The 19515-nt window shown below is 49.4% G+C and overlaps 1 protein-coding gene across 2 annotated transcripts in view; it reads right to left on the bottom strand.

Annotated features, from left to right (window-relative positions):
- The window catches only part of DENND3 (DENN domain containing 3), a 69429-nt gene that overhangs the window by 32836 nt on the left and 17078 nt on the right, over positions 1-19515 (bottom strand). Inside the window, exons 6-11 of one of the 2 annotated variants that reach the window (XM_025394782.1) lie at positions 14080-14142; positions 13480-13599; positions 12320-12538; positions 8218-8339; positions 3103-3258; positions 470-566 (exon numbers count right to left, since the gene is read on the bottom strand). In XM_025394782.1, the coding sequence (XP_025250567.1) occupies positions 470-566; positions 3103-3258; positions 8218-8339; positions 12320-12538; positions 13480-13599; positions 14080-14142 (777 nt within the window). The remainder of the gene's footprint in view (positions 1-469; positions 567-3102; positions 3259-8217; positions 8340-12319; positions 12539-13479; positions 13600-14079; positions 14143-19515) is intronic. The other variant, XM_025394783.1, reaches the window with a different exon arrangement.

Below are 19515 nucleotides of genomic sequence, written 5' to 3'. Positions count from 1 at the left end.
TTTTTTTTTTTGAGACGGAGTCTCGCTCTGTCGCCCAGGCTGGAGTGCAGTGGCGCGATCTCGGCTCACTGCAAGCTCCGCCTCCTGGGTTCACGCCATTCTCCTGCCTCAGCCTCCTGAGTAGCTGGGACTACAGGCGCCCACCACCGCGCCCGGCTAATTTTTTGTATTTTTAGTAGAGACGGGGTTTCACTGTGGTCTCGATCTCCTGACCTTGTGATCCGCCCGCCTCGGCCTCCCAAAGTGCTGGGATTACAGGCGTGAGCCACCGCGCCCGGCAAATTATACTCTTAAAAAGCTGATTTTTTAAAAAAAGAGGGAGAGTCACATGACCAAAAGGAACCGTGCTAAAACAAACTTTTTGGAAAAACTGATACACTTGAGAAAATTTATTTTGAAAAGTATTTAAATACAGAAAAGGATAATGGATTGAACACACATAGGCACACCCACATCCCACAGCTCTCACCTGCTTATAAAACTGATGGTCCCCTGCAGCCCTGGTTTTGAGAAATTCTTCACTATTAAAGACTCTGTGTTCATAATTTAAATGATTCTTTACATCCCTGACAAAGAGAAAGATAGTCTGAGTGCTAAAACATTCTTAAATACATGAAAAAATAGACCACTTTTAGTAGCAGAAAAATGGTTACAAGAGATACAAACTTTGAAAAAGCTGTATTCTTCAGAAAGATTCTTGATTACCAAAATGATACGACATGGATGTATTTCGTGGTCAAGCATAAATTTCCCCCAACTAGAATGAAACTGCAGGAGGCAGTGTTCCTGTCCTCACCTTCCTCCAGCGCACCAGTTCCTTATGCAAATTAAGACACAAAAATCAGTTGTAGTTCACACACATGAAACTGAGTTCAAGGTGGGGAGCCCAGAGGGGCAGCCAGACTCTCAAAGTGCTAACCAGCTTGGCCACCAGCCTCCCCAGACAAGTCACTTCACCTCTGTGTTTGCTTGTTTGTTTAGATGGGGTCTTGCTCTATGGCCCAGGCTGGAGTGCAGTGGCACAATCTTGGCTCACTGCAACCTCTGCCTCCCGGGTTCAAGCGATTCTCCTGCCTCAGCCTCCCAAGTAGCTGGGATTACAGGTACACACCACCACACCTGGCTAATTTTCATATTTTTTGTAGACATGGGGTTTCACTACGTTGGCCAGACTGGTCTCAAACTCTTGACCTCAGGTGATACACCCACCTTGGCCTCCCAAAGTGCTGGGATTACAGGCGTGAGCCACCGCACCTGGCCCACTTCACCTCTTTGTACCCAGTTTCCTCATATCATGTTATAAACCCATCGAGATTTTAGCACGTGATCTCCCAGATCTAAAGTAATATACAAATAGAACGAACAACCTTACAGGGCATAGTTAGTACATAATCTGTTTAGTGTTTTCCTTGAGAGAATAAGTTATTTCATCTAGGGGAAATAAAGTTTTATCATCTGTAATCATATCTTCTGCTTCTTTTTTTAAAGAGCCAGGATCTTGCTAGGTCGTCCAGGCTGTTCTCAAACTCCTAGGCTCAAGGGATCCTCCCGCCTCAGCCTCTCGAGTGGCTGGGATTATTCTTCTTTTCTGTCAACTCACTGAGCTTGTAAAATATTAAGAAATTTAAAAAAAAAAAAAACTTGTTCATAAAATATTTCATCTTCAAAGAACAAAAGGAAAACAACGTATTTAGGACCACACTAATTATGCCTCTTTGGGCAAAGATAATATCACATGTCTGTAATACACCATCCCATTTTTTCCTAATAAATTATTCACTTTATGCAAACAAATACATCAAAAGAATAGGCCATTCAGGCCAAGCGCGGTAGCTCACACCTGTAATCCCAGCACGTTGGGTGGCCAAGGCAGGAGGATCACCTGAGGTCAGGATTTGGTGACTGGCCTGGCAAACATGGCGAAATGGCCACGTTTTGGCCCCATCTCTACTGAAAATACAAAAAATTAGCTAGGCGTGGTGGTGTGTGCCTATAGTCCCAGATACTTCTGAGGCCGAGGCAGGAGACTCACTTGAACCTGGGAGGCGGCAGTTGCAGTGAGCCGAGATGGCGTCACTGCACTCCAGCCTGGGTGACCGAGTAAGACTCTGTCTCAATAAAAAAAAAAAAAAAAAGCCATTTAAATTTCCATTTTGAAATAATCACACAGAGTACGATCAAGCCAGGAGCCTCTGTGCTAACCCCCTTCCAAAGCAGAAGGCCCCTCCACGAACAGATGAGGCTAGCATCGGGGGTGCCTCCTGGACTCAGGGAGCAACCAGCGAGAAGGAGAGGAGGAACACTGCCAGAGAAAGAAAGGGTGGGTGGGAGAAGGCCCAAAGGCTTTTGTATTACCAAGTACTTATCTATGAAGCTATCATTTTTGCCATACATTCCTTAAGTGACCGCATATTTAGGCCAGAAATAGCAACTCAATACCTGCACCGTATCACACTGAAATAAACACACTTGGCTTGTCCACTTAACCAATTCTAGCTCAAGCGCTGGGGAAGCAATAGCATGCAGGAGGCAGCTAATGCAGTAATTCCTGGAATGAGGAGAAAGAAAACTCGCTAACGGGCACATCTTGAGTGTCCCACCTGTCCTGTGGCTCTCCCATAGATGGTTTCATCATCTAGCTTACGAGTCACATCAAAATGGCCCGTCTGTCCCTCACGAGCCCCTGGATGCAGGCCTCGTGGGACAGAGCCCTCCGTGGACTGAGCCAGAGACCGGAGCCAGCACAGGCCAGAGTGACAGGTGCTCCCTGCAGGTTAATCAGATTTGCGTCTTCCTAGAGGGCTGTCCCAAAACAGCCACCTGCAGGGGGTCACCAAGAGAGGGTGTTAGGAAGGCACAGTCACCAGCAGGAGAGGGCGTTAGGAAGGCACAGGCAGGGTCAGAGTCCAAAGAACAAACTTCCCGTAACTGCTGATTCTAACAGTCACAAGAAAAGCTTTGGCGGGGCGGGGACCGCTGCTGTTTGCCAGGCAGATGGTGCTAATGGCCTGCCCTCTGGGGCAGGGTGCACGATCCCCATGAAATGAATGGCTGACTGGCTGGTTACCTCCTCATGGACACCGGAAACATTCTCTCACGTACCTGAAGATGCTCACAAGCAGCTGCAGGGTGGTCTGCTGTATCTGGCAGTTGAGTTTCTGCTGCCAGGCCCGCCGGTGGGCTTGGGCCTCGTTCAGGTCTGTGCTGGAGAGGAGGTGGGCGGCATGCAGCTCGTGGTGGAGCTGGAGGCTCTGCACCCTGGAAGGAGGCAGACCGAAGCTGGCTCAGCCCCAGCGCCGCGGGCCACGGCCGCCCACCAGCGGCACACGGCCCGCCAGGTAAATGAACACTTCGCAGGCTCAAATACCGATCAATAATTTGAGGGGCGGGTGATCGTTAAAAGTACATCACTGGGGCCGGGCGCAGTGGCTCACACCTGTAATCCCAACACTTTGGGAGGCCGAGGCGGGTGGATCACCTGAGGTCAGGAGTTCAAGACCGTCCTGGCCAATGTGGTGAAACCCCGTCTCTACTAAAAATACAAAAATTAGCCAGGCGTGGTGGTGGGAGCCTGTAATCCCAGCTACTCGGGAGGCTGAGGTAGGAGAATTGCTTGAACCTGGGAGGTGGAGGTTGCAGTGAGCCGAGATCGTGCCACTGCACTCCAGCCTGGTGGACAGGAGAGAAACTCTGTCTAAAAAAAAAAAAAAAGGAAAGTACATAACTGGAAGAGTGGGTTCACCTCCACACACAGACTCACATGGGCCTCGACTTGGACTCCGCACACTTCACCCAGGCCAGATCATTCCCATCCTGCCACTGTAGTGAGGGCACTCCCCCTTCTAGGACACCAAAGGCTTCCAGGTAAGGCTGCCTCTTGATGGGTCACTTAGGGCTGCCTAGAAGGGACAGTCACGGCTCCCCCATGGCTTCCCCTCTGTACTTCCTGCCCAGGCAGGATCAGATGCCCCTCTGTGCCCTGCAACAAACATCCTGAGTGTCACCACTCTTGGCCCACCAGGACATGGCCACAGGCTCACCCCAGAGGGCCTCACTCAGGGACAGGAACTCACAGATATCTGTCAATCCTGAGTCACCATGAGATTGGACCCCTGGCCTTCCCAACACCACTCAAGGCTGCATGTCTAGAGGGACGTTAGAAATATACAAAATAAACAGAACCAACGCATACCTGGTCACACAGATTTCTTGAGGACCTACTATATCCTACTTTTGCCATACACTGATCTGTGTGCTGGGGAAGGGTGGTGGACACAGGCCAAGCCCCTGCCTGCATGGCACTTCCATGTGAGTGGGAGGAAGTAGGAAAAGAGACAAATCAAGAAAACAGGAGATAATGGGGACATCAGGCAGAGACGCACGTCAGAGCGATGGGCTACAGAGACATGATGGTCAGACTGAGCGGGTGGAGAAGAGTTCTCCCAGGAGATGACCTGGAACCAGAGATGTGACAGGAAGAGGCAGACGGGGGACCTGATGGACCCAGTGCGGCCCAGCATGGTGGCCGGGGTGGGGGAGGGTGTGGGCCGGGTCAGCATGGCTGGCAGGAGCCAATCTTCCCTGTGATGGGAAGGGCGCATTGGCCACAGGCCCCTGCCGCTGCCTGATCCTCCTGGAGACAGGGATAGAAAAAGGGAAGAACAGGATTCTGGGTGGAGTGGCCCACCAGGGGAGTGGCAGGCAGGCGGCGCCACAGCCAGGGTTCTCTCCAAACATGCTGAGGGGCCAGCCCAGCCCTGGCTGACCAGACTCACAGGACTTGGGCAACTACCCCTGCCTAGAGGAGTCTCAAGAACTGCGATGTTTACCAGCATTAAACTGGCCTTTCATCTGGAAGAACACGTAGAATGCCAGGGAAAGAAATTTTGATGACTTCCCTCATGTAAAAAGGGCTATGATGCCACCTGGAGTGGCAGCTTCTCTTTCTGCATCTTCTGGTGCAGGGACAGTGGGGTCTGAAGGAGACGGCCATCCCCTCCCCCGGGATCCCGTGCCTCCCTCACCCAAGCACGCAGCCAGCACAGCCCTGAGCTGGGGACCCTGCCCCTGCTGCCCAGGGAGAGAGTGACTTCCATCAGAGACGAAGACAGCAGTGCAGAGAGTGACCAAGAACCAAGGGTGCTGGGGAAAGCTGGGGAAGAAGGGGGCTGCCCTGTCCCTCCCAGTCACATGCCTAGGTGCAGAGAGATGCACATTGCACTCCGGAGCGCCCTGAGGACGCCCCCCGACACACACCGCAGCCCACAGCCGGTATTATGAGCTCAGAGGCCTCTCATAGACAGGTCACCTATGGCACATGGATTAGCTCGTGTTTATAAAATAGTCTCCAAAAATGAGACTGTGGGAGACACAACATCCTGCCTCCCCATTCTGGGGGATCTAGCCAAAGCGGGGTCCAGCCTCCGCACCGTGTGCGCTCCTATTCCGGAATTCTAACAAGACGACGAGGACACAGGCGGAATCCCACCTTCCTGGAAATGCTCAGAGCTCCACCACAGTCTCACAAAGCTCAGTTCTGTTTCAGAATGCCACACTCTAAAAGTCAGGGAAGCAGCTGTGGCTCACCAGAAAGCAACTGAGATTGGGAAAGCACGTGCCTCCTTCAAAGTTCACGCAGACGACAGCTGCCAACAGAACGGCTGCTCAGGTGCCCCTGGCTGGGGAGGAGAGCCAGCGATTCCACAGCCCAAGCAAACAGAAACAAACCTTGCCTGTGCGAGACCATCGCTTGGCTTTAAGACCTTAGGGAATTTTTTAAGATGCAAGAACAATAATAAAGGTAGTTCTCCAGCCGGGTGTGGTAGCTCACACCTGTAATCTGAGCACTTTGGGAGACCCAGGCAGGTGGATCACCCAAGGTCAGAAGTTCGAGACCAGCCTCGCCAACATGGTGAAACCCCGTCTCTACTAAAAATACAAAAATTAGTCAGGCGTGGTGGCGGGTGCCTGTAATCCCGGCTACTAGGGAGGCTGAGGCAGAAGAATCACTTGAACCTGGAAGGCGGTGAGCCGAGATCATGCCACTGCACCCCAGCCTGGGTGACAGAGCAAGACTCCATCTCCAAAAAAAAAAAAAAAGGCAGTTCTCCTAAACATTTTACAGAAAACTTCCAGGTAGAAGGAATAATCCACACCAAGGTAAGAGTCAGAAATCAGAAAAGCCAGGTGAAAGGCCAGGCCAGAAACCCCCTCCTCCTTCCCACTCCTCCCAACGCAAAGACAAAGGAAGGCGGAGAGAAGACAGGTGACTGCTGACCCACATCCAGACTGCATCACAGGCTTCACCAGGAGCAAGTACAGCCTGGCTGTCTGCAAGCCTCAGCGCTCTGCTCCCTCCAGCATCACCTCCACGACCCGCACTCGGGGCCTGACTGCAGTCGGATCCCACAGGCTGTGAGGACGCAAGAGCAGGATCTCTCCTGCTATCATTTTACAAAATGCTGAAGGGAAAAATGAGCTCCACAGAGCAACCCCGAGGGAGCCCTGGCACCGAAGCTGAGTCACTGCTTGGGGCACACCCAAGACGACCCAACACCTCCGTCCTGACATCATTAGCAACTACACCTCCTCTCACCCTCCCCTGACCAAATCCCTGCCAAGCCTCTCCACCTCGACAGAGACCTCAGGGCCCCCAAAGCCTGAAATATTATTTGACCCTTGTTGGAAAAAGTTTGCTGACGCCTGATCTAAGCCAATGAGGTTGAGTAACAGAGATGAAAGAAAACATAAACTATAAAACACTATGAAAAAATTAAGTTCCAGGCCGGCCACGGTGGTTCACGCCTGTAATCCAGCACTTTGGGAGGCCAAGGTAGGCAGATCACGAGGTCAGGAGTTCAAGACCAGCCTGGCCAACATAGTGAAACTCCATCTCAACTAAAAATACAAAAAATTAGCCAGGCATGGAGGTGCAATCCCAGCTACTTGGGAGGCTGAGGCAGGAGAATTGCTTGAACCCGGGAGGCGGAGGTTGCAGTGAGCCAAGATGGCGCCAATGCACTCCAGCCCAAGCAACAGTGTGAGACTCCATCTCAAAAAAAAAAAAAAAGAGAGAAAGAAAAAGGAAAGTGCCAATACAGTGCCAGGAGTGAAAGAAATGGACAACTTCTAGCTCGGAGAGAATGGGTCATACCCATCAGAACCCAGCAGACTGACGAAGTCATGGGACAGGGGCCATGGCTGTCCTGTCATTAGTACACAGGCACTGCCCAATTCCGGGTATATGATGGGGATGCAATACACATCCAGTGAATGAATGAATGAATGAATGAATGAGTGAATGAATGGATAGGGAACTTCAAGGATCACAGGCACAGGAGCCTGGGGCACAAGAGAGGTTGGGTAGGTTTCCTGGGGGATGTCACTGTCTCTTGACTTGAATTAATATTCAGACAAGATTGGAATAAAGACAAATCACTTTCATTTCAAAATATTCACGGCTGGGCGTGGTGGCTCATGCCTGTAATCCCAGCACTTTGGGAAGCCAAGGCAGGCGGATCACTTGAGGTCAGGAGTTTAAGACCAGCCTGGCCAACATGGCAAAAACTGAAAATACAAAAATTAGCCAGGCATGGTGGCGGGCACCTGTAATTCCAGCTACTTGGGAGGCTGAGGCAGGAGAATCACTTGAACCTGGGAGGCAGAGGTTGCAGTAAGCCGAGATTGAGCCACCTCACCCCAGCCTGGGCAACAAGAGTGAGACTCCATCTCAAAAAAAAAAAAAAAAATTCACAAATAATTTCCAAACTATAATACATAAAACATCTATCAATTATATAAAATTGGGGCTGGGCGCGGTGGCTCACGCCTGTAATCCCAGCACTTTGGGAGGCCGAGACGGGCAGATCACCAGGTCAGGAGATCAAAACCATCCTGGCTAACATGGTGAAACCCCGTCTCTACTAAAAATACAAAAATTAGCCGGGCGCTGTGGCGGGTGCCTATAGTCCCAGCTACATGGGAGGCTGAGGCAGGAGAATGGCATGAACCCGGGAGGCGGAGCTTGCAGTGAGCCGAGATCGTGCCACTGCACTCTAGCCTAGGCGACAGAAAGAGACTCCGTCTCAAAAAAATAAATAAATAAATAAATAAATAAATAAATAAATAAAAATAAAATAGGAAAAGATACTTGAAGTGGCAAATACAGAATCTGAACAAAGACAGTCTGAAATTCATACTATTAATGTTTCCCATTACCTCTGAATAAACATCTGGGCCGCCAGGAGGGGGACATCAGGAATGTCCACATTATCGTTCGTGGACTTGGAGTAGGTGATGCTCCCATGATCAATATTTATCAGAACTAAACCGTCAGCTTCCTAGAAAACAAGGAATCATCTGTAAAGATTGACAGAAGAATCTCAGAATTTGTATACCTCTTTGAAAACACATAAATATGTTTTGAGTTCACTAAGACAGTGTCATCATTAATTAAATGACCCTCTTTAAAATGCACACATAGGCCGGGCGCAGTGACTCATACCTGCAATCCCAGCACTTTGAGAGGCCAAGGCAGGCAGACTACTTGAGCCCAGGAGTTTGAGACCAGCCTGAGCAACACAGTAATACCCTGTCCCTACAAAAAATTTAAAAGAAATTAGCCGAGTGTGGTAGCATGTGCCTGTGGTCCCAGCTACTCGGGAGGCTGAGGCAGGAGGATCCCTTGAGCACAGGAGGTTGAGGCTGCAGTGAGCTGAGATCACACCACTGCACTGAAGCCTGGGCAACAGAGCAAGACCCTATCTCAAATAATAATAATAATAATAAAATAAATGCACACATAGCCTCATATGTTCTACACAAAAATCTAATATATATCATGAGCTACGTTAATGGGCTAAATTTGATTAAATATGCCTCTCTCTTATTTTTCTTAATTGTGGTAAAATAAACTGTATCAATGTAACCATTGTTAAGGGTGCAGCTTGACAGTGTAAGTGCATTTGAGTGGCTGTGCAAGCATCTCCCCCATCCATCCCGGAATGCTTTCATCATCCCAAACTCTCACTATCCAGCACAGCTCCCAGCCTCCCCTCCACACGCGCACTAATCTGCTTTCTGTCTCCATGAATTTGACTCCTCTGGGGACCTCAAATGAGTAGATTCATGAACAGCATTTGTTCTTTTGGGACTGGCCTATTTTACTCCACGTTGACGTCTGTGAGGCTCACCCGTCTGTGGCATGTGTCAGAACGCCCTTGCTTCTTCAGCCTGAGTAGTCCGTTATGTGGAAAGACCACATTTTGCTTACCCATATGCCTTTCTCTTTCAGTGAAGATTCCAATACAGGCCGGGTGTGGTGGCTCACACCTGTAATCCCAACACTTTGGGAGGCCGAGGCGGGTGGATCATGAGATCAGGAGTTTGAGACCAGCCTGGCCAACATGGTGGAACCTCGTCTCTACTAAAAATACAAAAATTAGCCAGGCATGCTGGTGTGTGCCTACAATCCCAGCTACTCAGGAGACTGAGGCAGGAGAATCGCTTGAACCCGGGAGGCGAAGGTTGTGGTGGGCCGAGATCACACCATCACATTCCAGCCTGGGCAACAAGAACGAAACTCCATCTCAAAAAAAAAAAAAAAAAAAGAAAAAGGAAAGAAGAGATTCCAATACATGTTGTTGTCAAGGTTTCTCCTACCCTGGTACAAACACTGCATGTACTGCTTTTTGGGAGTCTTAGAGGGAGCATTCCAGAACTCCAGTGAGGGCACCACCAACCCCCAACGTCCACTGTGTCGGCTCAGCTCCCCAGCCAGCTCTGCCCGTCCAAGCACGGGAGCACGGACAGGGGCCTGGGCTAAGAGACCACACAACCCTGGAATGTTTGAGATATGCACCTGATGACTTGGAGAGGCTATTGTGACAGAGTACACAAATACTGAGTCATGTGCCCAAACCCCGCACTTCAACAGCCCCCGAATGTGATGCCAGGTTCCTGGGGAAGGCCCCGACTCCCCGGCTCTCATTCTGGGCCCGCCCTTTAGAGTGCGGTTCAGGCGGCTACCTGAAATATGCGCAAACACATTCTTGGCCTCAAAACCTTACAAGGCAAATACACAAAATGCTAAAGCAGCGAGGCACGCCGCTGGTCCCCTGGACGTGTTAACGCCCAGCATCTTTGGGAGATGCAAGAGGGTTTTGTGGAGGCTCATAGGATCACTCCAGCTCCTTCCTGCAGATCCCACCGCCAGCCACAAAAAACAAAAACACCCAAACAAACCCAGAAGAGCAGCTGCTTCTCCTCGTATTTTTCACAACAGGTAAGTGCCTCAAAGGTGTCCCCCGCTGCTGACTGGAACTGCTAGGCTAACATGTGAAAAAAAGCTGTCCGCCTAAAACAGCCTGAAACACGATTTTCTTCCCCTAATGACTAAAAAAAGAAACAACTTTAAACTTCAAAACACAGCTTATTTTCTCGTCTGCGAGGCGGGATGGATGACGCTTTTCCGTTCCTTCCACGGAGGTCTGCCTGGCCTTTTCCTGAAGTGTGTTTTCCCCAGTGAGTCACTCGCCTTGGCAGGAACACACAAGCACGGTTCTCCCCTGCAGCGGGGACCCTGGCCCGGCCCAACCAACGGGCCCTTCCCAGCACCTGCGGGGGAAGCATCTGGAGCCTGGGATTTGCTTTAAAATGCTCTGGGAAAAGCGGAGCTGGGGGTGACTGCGAAGCTGGCAACAGGCTGAAGACTGTGAGGGGTGCGTGACACACGCTGTGTTCTTCTATTTTTGTGCACACTTAGAAATTTTCAAAACGGGGCAAGGCATGGTGGCTCGCGCCTGTAATCCCAGCACTTTGGGAGGCTGAGGTGGGTGGATCACTTGAGGCCAGGAGTTTGAGACCAGCCTGGGCGACGTGGTGAAACCCCGTCACTACTAAAAATACAAAAATTAGCCAGGTATGGTGGCACATGCCTGTAATCCCAGCTACTTGGGAGGCTGAGACAGGAGAATCGCTTGAACCCGGGAGGCAGAGGTTGCCGAGATCAAGTCATTGCACTCCAGCCTGGGCAACAGAGCGAGACTCTGTCTCAAAAAAAAAAAAAAAAAGAAAAGAAAGATATTGTTCAAAATGGAAAGTTAAATGTAAACCTACCCTGTACGAACCACCAATAAGCACAGGAAAAGACGCTGAACATCATTCGTCACCAGGGAAGTGCATATGAAACCACAGTGAGAAATCAGCTCCTCCTCACCGGGAGGGCTACCATTAAAAAGGCAGACAACAACCAGCGCCGGCGAGGACGTTAGGAGAAGCCGGAACCCTCGTACTGCGGGTGGGAGTGTAAAGTGGCATGGCCGCTTTGCGAAAACAGCTTCGCAGTTCCTCAAAGGGTTAAACAAAGAGCTGCCTAACGACCCAGCAATTCTACTCCTAGGGACACACCCGAGAGAAACGAAAGCACACATCCACACAAAAACTTGCACACAAGTGTTCACAGCAGCCAACAGGTGTAAACAACCCGCACAGTCATCACTGAACAGTGTGATGAAGATTTTATCACGACGACCTCATTGTGAGTGGATGAACAAAATTCAGTCTATTTATACGATGAAACCCTAGTTAGCAATAGAAATAAAGTGCTGAGAGATGCTACCACGTGGAGGAGTCTCAGAACCAGGATGCGAAGTGGAAGGAGCCAGATGGAAGGACCATGGATGGAGCGACTCTGTTCCCACGAGAGGTCCAGAACCGGCAAACCCAGAGACAAAGCGCATGGGCGTGGCTGTCAGGCCCTGGGGGCCGACTGCTATCGTGTGATGAAAATTTCCCTTCTAAAATCGGACGGCGGAGGATGGTTACACAACTCTACAAATATCCTAAAACCCACTGAATCATACATTTTCATTGGGTAAACTTTGAGGTATGTAAATTGTATCTCAATAAAGCTATTTTTAAAAACCAAACCCAGTCCGCCTCCTGGCATCACCGCAAGATTTAGCACGAATCCATCAGCTCACCCACTAAAAACATGCTGTGTCAGATGCGCAGAGGGGCCGCAACAGCAGCACCTGTGAACACCTCCCTGCTGTGGGCCCAGGCTGGCGACCGCCTCACTCGGCCCCCACCGGGACAATGAGGTGGGCACACTCACCGGCCTGTCTCCACTAGGAGACTAAGGGGTCCCGGCTTCGCCACAGGACAACAACACAGCCAGAGAACAGCTGCTTCTCATGGTACCCGTGACCTCTCCGAGGTGCAGAGCACTCGGAGAGCACTGTCAGACGCGTCTTCCCATGTGTCCCCATGATGGACTCACAGGAATTTAGCATTCCGAATCAAAGGTTCACTACTTAACCTTGCTGACTTCTTCGAAGTGGTCGAGATGGCAGCCCATGAGGAAGGACGTGGGGGCCATGACGAAATCCAGCATCTGGTCCGAAAGGATGGGCACGAAGGGGTGCTGCCACTGCAGCGGATACAGGTAGGCCATGAAGCACTCGGCGACCAGCGTCAGCAGAGCCCAGTCCGAGGAGAAGAAGACGATCCGCTGTTCTGTCAGGAAGCATGTCAGGACCTGAGGGGAGAACCCGCCGCACTGAGTACACGCTTTAAAAAAAAAAAAGGGCCGGGCGCAGTGGCTCAAGCCTGTAATCCCAGCACTTTGGGAGGCCAAGACGGGTGGATCACGAGGTCAGGAGATCGAGACCATCCTGGCTAACATGGTGAAACCCCATCTCTACTAAAAAATACAAAAAACTAGCCGGGCGAGGTGGCGGCGCCTGTGGTCCCAGCTACTCGGGAGGCTGAGGCAGGAGAATGGCGTAAACCCGGGAAGCGGAGCTTGCAGTGAGCTGAGATCCGGCCACTGCACTCCAGCCTGGGTGACAGAGCGAGACTCCATCTCAAAAAAAAAAAAAAGGTACAGACAGGGTCTCGCTGTGTTGCCCAGGCTGTGATCATAGCTCACTGCGGCCTTGAACTCCTGGGCTTAAGCAATCCTCCCACCTTGGCCTTCCCAGCAGCTGGGACCACAAGAACGTGTCTCCACATCCAGCTCATTTTAAAATTTTTTTTGTAGAGACAGGGTCTCCCTATGTTGCTCAGGCCGGTCTCAAACTCCTGGCCTTAAGCAATCCTTACACTTCGGCCTCCCAAAGTGCTGGGATTACAGGCACGAGCCACCGCACCAGCCCATATACACAGTTCTGATTCAGTACAATAAAGAGAAAATGCTCGTAAACACACCCACCCAACAAAACCAGACAAACTGCGGGCTCTTCCCTGGTCTCTCAGCTCCACCTGCCAAACAAAAGCCACCTGAGACTCTGCAAAGAGTGCCATTTGCAAATACCATGCACTGCAGGGAACGCTGGCTTTAAAAAATAATAATATACATTTTGAATATACCGGTCGGTACATTGTGGAATAAACTCGCATCTTCATCTCTGATCATCACTCTGATGCCCCACTGAGCCAGGGAGCACAAGACGTGCTGGTCGGGGCAGGGATGCGCACCTGCAGCACCTTCTCAGGCCGGAAGCACAGCAGGGGCAGGTGAAGGTCCAGGTCCAGGATGGGGCTTTCGGGGTCTGCTCGGGCAGGAAACACAATCTGCAGCGGCTTCATGTGAAATACCTACGACAGCCAGTGCCCACCATTAGTTCAGAGAGCTGCTCCGGGCAGAGGCTGACATGCACTAGAGTCACTATTCTGGCGCCCAGGGCATCAGACTTAGAAAATGTCTCTGAAGACACAGGCTGCCACGTTCGATTCTGCAGAACAACCGAATGGTCTAGAGATACACAGAACTGCCGAGAAAGGCTCAAACATAAATTAAGTACTTAACGTCTTTTTCTAAGTAAGCCACAATTCCTTAAGCTCTAATTAATCAGCAGACTACTCATTGCCTAGACAGAGATAAACTACAAAGCAGATATTTGTCCCAATTAAGACAAATTCTAAATCAAGCATGTTCAAATTATTCTTAGGTATTATATATTCTTTTTAGTTACTGTATGCTATGAACTCTCTTAATATTTTCAATTGAACAGTCAAAGCTCCTTCAAGACATGTACAGTTAAAATTTTAAGAAAGACATTTTTCTAAATGTATTACTTTGAAGTCACACTTTCGTTCAAATTTTGTATTCACAGAATGGCTACTGAGACACAGCTGGACCTGGAGGAGGAAATCCAGAGGAGGAGGTTCAGTTCCTTCACTGAGGGAGGGCTTCTGAGCCTGCCAGGAAACGGGCTGCCAACAGCGAGTCCCCGCCACCGGGGTGCTGGCACGTGGGAGGCCCTCAGGAAATGCTGGGTGCCCGGCTCGGCACCCGAAGCTCCAGGAAACGAGCAGAATGGATGGATCTAAGTATAAGCAAAGCACAGGGAGACAGAGAGGAGAGACGTGATCAGAGCAGACGGCTGAGACTCCATCACGGGAGCGCCTGGGAGGGTGAGAAATCAAGAGAAGCGGGGAGCCGAGGTTGGCCGGGGGAACAGGTCACAAACAAGGTCTCCAGTGGCCCTGCTTTCTCCCAGTCACCCAAGTCTGTATTCTAAGCATGCCTGCACACGAGAAACTGAAAACAAGAAAAGGTGGTAATTTCTTGGTGGTGGGGATACCAGCATTGCTTCCTAACGAGACGCAGGTCCTTGAATAACGTCATTTTGTTAGAATGTTGATAAGAAAAAGGAATTGTGTCCCAGCGGGGGGCACCTTCACATTCTCCTTGTGCCCGTGCCCGGCTAGGTTTTTTCCAGATCTTCTGGTTTCCTGCCATATCCTGAAGCCCAACTGGCCCATGCGGACAGGTCCCGGTGTGAGCAAGCACGGGAGAGCATGGGATTGGCCCTGCCATAAGACAGCATCTGGCCAGGGCTAGTTCTTGCCTTGGCCCTAAGCTGCTGGGATGGGCTCTGTCCACCCTCAACCCTGAACTGCAATAAGCAGGTAAATGATGTTCTTCCTTATTTTAATCAATTGTTCTTAAATGTGTGTACAACTCCCATCTACTTCAATGTTTAATATCAGAAGTGCTTTGGGTCTTTATTTAGAAGTTCGGTGATGTTTTTATGACCAGTAGTATGCCATAGGAACTTAACTCTTGTCTGTATCAATTAGTTGATGGTGAAATTGATTTTGTGACCCAGGGCTTAATGTCGCAGTTTCTGAGAACCTGCCAGCCACTAAGGACCTACTGTGCTTGGGTATCTTTGCTTTCTTGTTACCAGTTTGTTTACAGAAGCAAGACATGTTAAAAATTAGGCAAATTCAGCCAGGTGCGGTGGCTCACGCCTATAATCCCAGCACTTTGGGAGGCTAAGGCAGGTGGATCACCTGAGGGAATTCAAGACCAGCCTGATCAACATGGAGAAATCTTGTCTCTACTAAAAATACAAAATTAGCCAGGCACCGTGGTACATGCCTATAATCCCAGCTACTCGGGAGGCTGAGGCAGGAGAATCGCTTGAACCCAGGAGGTGGAGGTTGCAGTGAGCTGAGATAGCACCATTGCACTCCAGCCTGGGCAACAAGAGTGAAACTCTGTCTCAAAAAATAAATAAATAAATAAATAAAGACAGATTCATTTATGTCAATAAAGTTCTTTTATGTAAAAGAAAAGAAAGCAAAGTTAAATTATCCAACTCGTGGCACAGTATTAATAAATGTCAAGTTTACGTGAAACATTTTAAATATTTCAAAAAATACGGTGGCTCACGCCTATAATCCCAGCACTTTGGGAGGTCAAGGCGGGCGGATCACGAGGTCAGGAGATCAAGACCATCCTGGCTAACACGATGAAACCCCATCTCTACTAAAAATACAAAAAATTAGGCGGGCATGGTGGCAGGCACCTGTAGTCCCAGCTACTAGGGAGGCTGAGGCAGAAGAATCGCTTGAACCCAGGAGGCGGAGCTTGCAGTGAGCCGAGATCGCACCACTGCACTCCAGCCTGGGCGACAGAGCGAGACTCTGTCTCAAAAAAATAAATAAATAAAAAGAAATGTGTCAACCAGCTATCCAATTAAAGATTAAAAAAAAAAAAATACAAATGCTAATCACTCCACCAGCCTTTGGTTGGTCTCTAGAAAATCACTAGAGATCTTCTAGCATATAATAGCCATACTCTCTGAAGTGGGCTGTTATTTCACCCACTCCACAGAGGAAGAGACTGAGGAGAGAGATGTTTAAGGTAAACAGTTTCCAAATCTCAGCTTGATTTGAGCCCCAGGAAAGAGCAGGTGTCACCCATAAAGCAACATAGAAAATGACTCAGGTACAGTACATGAGTGTGTGTGTGTGTGTGATTTTCCACACCCAATTAAGCCCAAGATTTGCAAAGCAAGTAAAATCAGTCCCGCTGGCGGGCAAGAAAATGCAGATGAGCGCAGAGTGAGGCTGTTTCTAGTCTTTGCCCTGCTCTGGCTGGTGGTCCATGCACCATCAGAGGAAGGGAGCTGAATGGGAACCAGGGAACCAAGGCACAGGGCATGGCCCTCTCCTCTACTCCCTGTGCTATGGGGCCCCTCCCTCCTCCCTCCTTTCCACCAGCATAGATCAGAGATAACCCAGACCAGAAGTAACAAGACACGGACACACACACACTCAAAACACAAGACCCGTCTCACTGCTGCTCTCTAAAACAGCCTCGAAGCTACCTTGTTTGCAGTGGGTTCTAGAAAATACAGCTGGGTTAGCTCCTGCACCAGATGAGAACCTTGGCCTACACTGACCTCTTGGATTTATTCAAAACAATCAACATTCATATATGACATTCCCTAAAACAGATCACGAGCATTATACCAACTTAGAGCCAGTAGCTAATTAGACTTGATATGGAGAGCCGCACTGAGTCAAGCCCAATACAGACTGAGTCACTCAATTAGACACTGTGTCATTTAGACACACGCACAGGACACAGATCAGCGGGCACTGACTGGCTAACACTGGAACCCAAGGCATCCCTGCATGTGGTCGCCCACCACACAGCTCACTGCTGGGCAGCTCTGTGCGGGCCTGGCTGTGAGCCCTGGATATGCAGTGCTGGGTGTGGCCTCTACCTTCATGCAGCTCAGAGTCTGATGGGGGAGATGAACATTAAACAAAAACACATACACAGAAGCCCTAATTACAAACTGTGCTGTGCCCTGCGGGATGAGAACTGGGTGCTATCAGAGAAACGGGGAGTGGGGGTCACTCAGGGAAGACGATCCAAAGACCTGACCGCTGAGAGTGACCAGAGATGAGCCACAGCTGGCCACAAGAAAACAGAGGAAACACTGTTTCTGGAAACAGTGTGTGCAAGGGCCCTGTGGCGGTAGCTTCAGGGAATGGACAGGAATCCAGTGAGGCCAGAGAGCAGCACGCCATGGGGAGTGGCATAAACAGAGCTGGAGAGTGAGACAGGGTCCGGGCTGCAGGAGTGAGGAAGGCAGACAATGAGAAACTGTTGTGGGGCTTGGGGAAGAGAAGCAACGTCCATGTGTTAATAATCTCTGCAGCCACCGTGCAGAGGACAAATGGAAGGGTCAAGAATGAACCAAAGCAGACAGGCCAGTGGTCCCCAAGTCACGCAGCGGGGAGCAGCTGGTGACCCAGAATGAAGTGGCAGCAAGGAAACGGGCAAACTGGAAAGGAACGCTGAAGGCAGTCCGGCCAGGCTGAGTGATGGACGGAATGGGTGAGGGAAGAGCAGGCCAGCGGCGACCCTCAGTCACCTTCCTCACGGGTGCGTCGAGATCAAGGAGCCAAGAGTCATCAGCCCAGGAGACGTGGAAAAGCGCTGGGAGTGCTACGCGCTCATTCCTTATGTTCAAAGGCCAAGTGCGGCTCATTACTGCTGACCCTGAGACTGCTTTGGAGCCAGAGGTCTGGCTCTGTTCACTGATCGCACAGGCTCTCAGTAAATACTTGCTGAGTCCACAGAACAAGAACATAAACTTTGATGATTTCACTGCACATACTGTTGACAAGAAAATGCCAGCTATCCACATAAAACAGATGTACAAAACACACAGCCAATAAACATTCCCTACAAAGGCTTCTGGGAGCAGAGCTGATGGAGACCTGCGGCCTGCTCTGTATCTGGACTGGAACGCACCAGTAGGATTTTCCACCCAGCAGACTGGTGGGGTTAGGGTAATGTTAAAAACGCACATTTTAAGTTCACGATCATGTGTCTTCTGATATGAGAAACTTATTTTTTCCATTGTCAGTAAAGAAAAATGTAGAAGATCAAGATTAAGACATATAATCTTTCAGAGAACTAACACAATGAAACTGAATCGACATTTACTAAACATTTTGAGATTTTTGACAGGTGTCTATTAAAGGAAAAAATAAAAAGCAGCATCCTAAGTATGGTTAAAATTAGTTTGGAACATGCTGAGTCAAACGGGTTTCTTCACGGAGCTCAGCAACCTGACTTGTTTCTCAACAAACAAAAGGGGAAGGTGGCCAGCCACATCTCCAGCTTCACTTAACCCCAAACCTTGTGTCTTGAAATCACCAATAACATCTCTCAGAAAAAAAACCAGACTGGGAAATGTTTGCCTGTTCATTAAATAACACAGCACTGCATCTAAGAGTAACAAAAAATATAAAACCAGTTACTTCTCATTAATCACACTGTACAAGAGAAAACACTAACAAATGAAATACAATATCCAGGCCGGGCGTGGTGGTTCACGCCTGTAATCCCAGCACTTTGGGAGGCCGAGGCAGGCGGATTGCAAGGTCAGGAGATCAAGACCATCCTGGTGAAATCCCGTCTCTACTAAAAATACAAAAAATTAGCCGGGACTGGTGGCAGCGCCTGTAGTCCCAGCTACTCAGGAGGCTGAGGCAGGAGAAATGTCTTGAGCCCAGGAGGCAGAGCTTGCAGTGAGCCGAGATTGTGCCACTGCACTCCAGCCTGGGCAACAGAGCAAGACTCCACCTAAAAAACAAACAAACAAACAAAAAACAAACAAAAAACGAAATACAATATCCAATATTAAAGACAAATAAATAAATGAGAAATCTGTCATTTGAATAAATTATTCTACAAAGGATTCAGGTTTCCATGTATTATCTGCATAGGGAGCTATGAACTGACGTCCTAACCACTGAAGTACCCACAACATGTTACTAGCTCTGTTTATCACAGGCCGCTCTGCAAAACTCAAGTCTGAATATTTAACTTTACACCTTTAGAAAGAGCATATAACATGTTTCCACAAGGACCTTGAGAAACATAACGTAAGCACAGCGTTAATGGAAAAATCAAACTCTCTAAAATATTTTAAAGGGGTTTATTGTGAGTGGCCATGGCCTAGGGAACAGTCTAAAGAGTGGTCCCCAGATGGCCGGGTTACAGTTTGGTTTTGTGCATTTTACAGAGACAGGAGTGACGGGCAAACACATACATCAGTCCCTGGAGGGTGATGTTGGTTTGGCCCAAAAAGGTGGGGCGTCTCAAAGAGGAAGGAGGGCATAGTCATAGGCGGGTTTTAGGGATTCTTTACTTGACAATTGGTTGAGAAAGTTGAGCTACTGTCTAAAGACCTG

The sequence above is a fragment of the Theropithecus gelada genome, chromosome 8 (assembly GCF_003255815.1).
Source record: "Theropithecus gelada isolate Dixy chromosome 8, Tgel_1.0, whole genome shotgun sequence".
NCBI classification, from domain to species: domain Eukaryota; kingdom Metazoa; phylum Chordata; class Mammalia; order Primates; family Cercopithecidae; genus Theropithecus; species Theropithecus gelada.
This window is presented reverse-complemented; position numbering and strand designations above follow the sequence as displayed.